This window comes from Pseudonaja textilis, chromosome 5 (genome assembly GCF_049901715.1).
Source record: "Pseudonaja textilis isolate UNSWEBS1 chromosome 5, rPseTex1.2, whole genome shotgun sequence".
Lineage (NCBI taxonomy): Eukaryota > Metazoa > Chordata > Lepidosauria > Squamata > Elapidae > Pseudonaja > Pseudonaja textilis.
The window spans coordinates 23144967-23149237 of record NC_141994.1 but is presented as its reverse complement, the minus strand read 5'-3'; the positions used below and the strand labels follow the sequence as shown (position 1 = coordinate 23149237).

At 41.7% G+C, this 4271-nt stretch overlaps 1 protein-coding gene across 4 annotated transcripts in view; it reads right to left on the bottom strand.

Moving 5' to 3' along the window:
* Positions 1–2452: 2452 nt before the first annotated feature.
* PUS7 (pseudouridine synthase 7) overlaps positions 2453–4271 on the bottom strand; it is a 32852-nt gene continuing 31033 nt past the window's right edge. For all 4 annotated transcript variants that reach the window (XM_087935546.1, XM_087935544.1, XM_087935545.1 and 1 more), the window contains 2 exons: positions 3623–3714; positions 2453–3243 (listed from right to left, as the gene is read on the bottom strand). In XM_087935546.1, the coding sequence (XP_087791672.1) occupies positions 3107–3243; positions 3623–3714 (229 nt within the window). In that variant the 3' untranslated portion in view covers positions 2453–3106. The remainder of the gene's footprint in view (positions 3244–3622; positions 3715–4271) is intronic.

Sequence of the window (4271 nt, the reverse complement as noted above, 5' to 3'; positions counted from 1 at the left end):
TTCCTCCGTCGGACGCATCGCCACTCAACGTCGCTCCAAGAGAAACGCCTCTGACGTCACGAGGCGACCCGGCTCAGGTTTTAGACGAATCCTTCACCTCAGGTAGGGAGGGGCAGAGGCGCGCGAGATGCCCGCCTAGAGCGCCCAGCTTCCGGTTTGTGGCCGGATGTGCTTCTTCGGGAAGCTTTCAATGGAGGTGGGAGGGGTTGGGTGTAAGTGGCGGAGGGTGGAGGGTTTCAGGAGCCGTTGGAATAAAAAGTTTAAAACGGTGGTTTTTTTAAAAAAAATTGGCCAATTTCAGAAGGGGGTGGACGTCAGTTTTCGGAATTCCTGAGGCCACTCGGGAATTCTGGGAGTTGAAGTCCGCACGTCTGAAAGTGCCCAAGTTTGAAAAACGGAGGTTTAAATCATGCTAACTCTGTGGAAGATGGTGCACCGTTAGAGGACAGTTGATTTACTAGTTTGCACCAGCATGTCCTGGGCACTAAGATGTCCTCCCTTGCCCATATGATACCATCCTGAGCTCATACCTAGTTGATGGCTTTTGCCAGTATTCACCTTTCCAGTGCTGAAATGGGTCCCGCTCTGACTAAACTCCCACAGAATCATGATGGGTGGATTTTATGGAGCTCTCCTATCTTCTATCCATCCTGTCATCTACCTATCCACCATCCTTCCATCCAATGGCTTTCTAGTCTGGATATCTCTATCCATCCACCCTATCATTATCCATCCATCCTTCCATCTATCCTTCCACCCATCAATTCATCTAGCCATCCATCCATCAATTCATCTAGCCATCCATCCATCAATCCAATGGCTTTGCCTCTATGGCTCTACCTATCTATCCATCCATCCATGTGTCTGTCCATCCATCCATCCATCCATCCATCCATCCATCCATCCATCCTATGGCTCTCTATCTCTCTATGGCTGTATCTTTATCTATCCATCTATCTAAATTTATATGCCACCCAACTCTCAAATTAGGAAGGAAAGTATGTTCATATGCCTACTAGATTAACCTGAAAAATTTCATTCCTTCCTTCCCCAGGGAAATTCCAATTACACTTCAAAGAAAAGATGAAGTTTTTTCAAGGATCCATACACATAATGCTGCCCAAGTATCTTTTTCTCTTTATCCCTAAAAGCACTAACAGCGCTAATTAGAGATCCACAATCTCTATGCCATTAAAATGAGTGGGAATGTTAATCTTTTATTAAATAACATGGCACACACCTCATCTGTTCACTCCTGAACACAGCAGCCCATCCTATCTCAGCATGCAGTGCTTTGATTCTCCAGCCACGCCAAGGCCATGTTACATCCTCTCTGTAGCAGTAACACTGCATTCCTTCTCCTACGCTGACACTGCACATAGGATCTTATCTAATTTGGGGTATGTGTTTCAATTAGATGTTTTGGCAGGTCAGGAAGTAAGAAGGTGAATTTTTAAAAAACTGACTGCAGAATTCTTTGGATAGACATACTTTCTGATAATTGCGCGGTAGCCCCTGGAGGCAATGTTCTACTTGGAACAGTTAATAATTTTTACACACAGGTCTCCTTAAAAGTTGCTCGCATTCCAGGATTTGCCCAACTGTTGATTAGAGAATAGATTTGGCAAAAGGAAATATATCTGGTTCATTTTTTGAAATATTTTTAAATTGTTGTAGCTCACCAGCAGCAACAGAGCTGGCGGCAGGCTCGGACAGTGAGGAGGTTGGGGAGGAACATGGGCCAGTTCTGGAGTCTGGGGAAGGCTCTGACGAGGACTCTGCGTCGGAGGCAGAAATGGGGCCAGGGCCATCCAAGTTATCAGCTGCCTTTGGAGTCGGAGATCAGTGGGACAGAAGAGCAGCTGGAGCCTGTTCCCAATGTGCGTATGCACAGAGCTGCCAGAAGAATAAAGGAACAAAGGTTGACTCAGGAGTAAAGGCACAGAATGGCCCCTTCCATAGGGAATAAAGAGAAGCGAAAGGGGAGTGGTGTTTGCAGGAGACCATTTATTCAATTCATTAGGGTGAAGATCTGTTCCTGACTTCTTGCCAAGTAATTGCTGCTACAGTGTGGCATCTGAAAGATATCGGCCTGGCAATTCTCCAAGCCTGATGAAGGTATGTAGTTGTGGAATCTCTTGAAAAGACTGTTGGCCAGGACTTTGCTGGAGAGGAATTCACTGTAAACTAATCAAAGGGGGTTTACCAGGACGAGGAATCTGCCTCATGATCTTGGGAAACCTAGGTCAGAACAAAAATAGCAGATTTTGCCCTGTAGTCAGATATTTGATAAATGTGAGTTTATCAAGCATTTTGCCTAAATTTGGCCTTTGTATTTGTGATCTAAAAGAATAAAGCTGAGCAACACCTTTCCATTAAAAATTAATAAATACAAAAAAGGAAGCAAAGTATTTTGGCAGGTTTTAGAAATAAAATGAAGACACACTAAATATCAAATTCAGAATGGGTGTTTAATCCTGTTAAGTCAAGGTGCAGATTTTCCCAGTTCATCTGTTGCCAGCAACAGACAAACCATAAAATACTTGTTGACATATGACTTCTGTTATTAGGTGTTGGCTTCTTTCCAAGTTTGCCAAGTTAGGAAAAACAGAGATTTAATAATAGTACAAATCAAATGAAAGCAGCTGGAAAAGAGGTGAACATTTTGTCAACAGTAGTTGTGAAAGCAGGCTTTTCAGCATTCTTAAGGCTAAATAAATCTGTTCTTTGGATACAGATATGTATTCAAAGGTAACATATTTTGTTTAATATTCCTGAACTGCAGAATGAAACATATTTGCAATTATGTTTTAATCTGTACCAAATTCATGAAGACCTGTTTGCTTTCATACGAGAATGAAATATCTCTTGAGCGTTAAATACCGTTAACAAAGCCAATTGGTAGTTTGAATTCTGCTGTGGGGAGCACCATATTTGTTCAAACTATTTAAAAAAAAAAATTAAAATTTTTGCAGCAAATCTGAAATAACGTCCTTTCAACTAATATAAAAATACAGCTCAGTTAGAAATCATGTGGGTAAGATAAAATGAGCAAAGGAGGAAGAAATTTTGCATGTCAAAACCTTATCCAGTCCCTGAAAAGGATTTAACGAAGCCAGGTTGTGTTTAACTGTGATTGACTTTTGATGCTGGTGTCCAATTTTAGCACTTCTCGAATCGCCATTGTGGCATAGGCAGATGGCGGGAGGGAGAACTCCATCTTCAGAGCTTTGTATTTGCCTCCTGGAATAAGTAAATCAAACATTAAAGGTTAGCACATGAAAATGTTTAATTAATTAATATTAATTTTAAAAAATTAATATTCAACGTTAACATTAAAACTCTTCCTGAACAGAATACCACCATCATTATCATTAACAACCGCATAATCCCTTGGGGGTCTGGGCAACTGAATGGAGTTAGCAGAGTGTTTTAATGGCCGGATGCCCTTCCTGTCACCAATGTGGAGTTTTGTTCAGCAGATATATTCTCATTATGCCCAGTGAGAGAAATATCTGCTTCTACCTAGGATTGAACTCACAGCCTCCTGATTGTGAAGCCTCTAGGCCACCACACCACTCTAACAGGATGCCTGCCTGATTGGATTAATTTAAATATTTACCTCTTGCAAGGGCTGCAGGTATTTTTCCTTCCAGTTTATCCAAGTCAGTAGTAAACAATGGGATTTTAGGATCATCGTATTCAATCAGTTCCCTTTTATAAAAAAAATCAATGAGATTTAAAAATGAACCAAGATGAAAAACTTTGCATTTAAGTTAAGAACTTGAATGCTCCACAGGTACTCCTCGGCTTCTGTCCACAATTGAGACCAAGATTTATGTTGCTAAGCAAGATCTTTGTTATTGCTTTGCGATCTTTGTTATTGCAGTTCTTAAGTGAATCACTGCAGTTAAGTTTAGTCACACAGTTCTTAAAGGAATCTGGCTTCCCCCATTGACTTTGCTTGTCAGAAGGTCGCAAAAGGGGATCATATGGCCACCAGACACTACGACTGTCATAAATATGAGTCAGTTGCCAAACATCTGAATTTTGATCATGTGACCATGGGGATGCTGCTGCAACGGTCATAAATGTGAAAAATAGTCCTATCTCTTTTCTCAATGCCATTGTAACTTTGAATGGTCACCAGAGGTGGTATTCAGCAGGTTCTGACCAGTTCTGGAGAACCGGTAGTGGACATTTTGAGTAGTTCGGAGAACAGGCCAATCCCACCTCTGACTGGCCCCACCCCCATCTATTCTCTGCCTCCC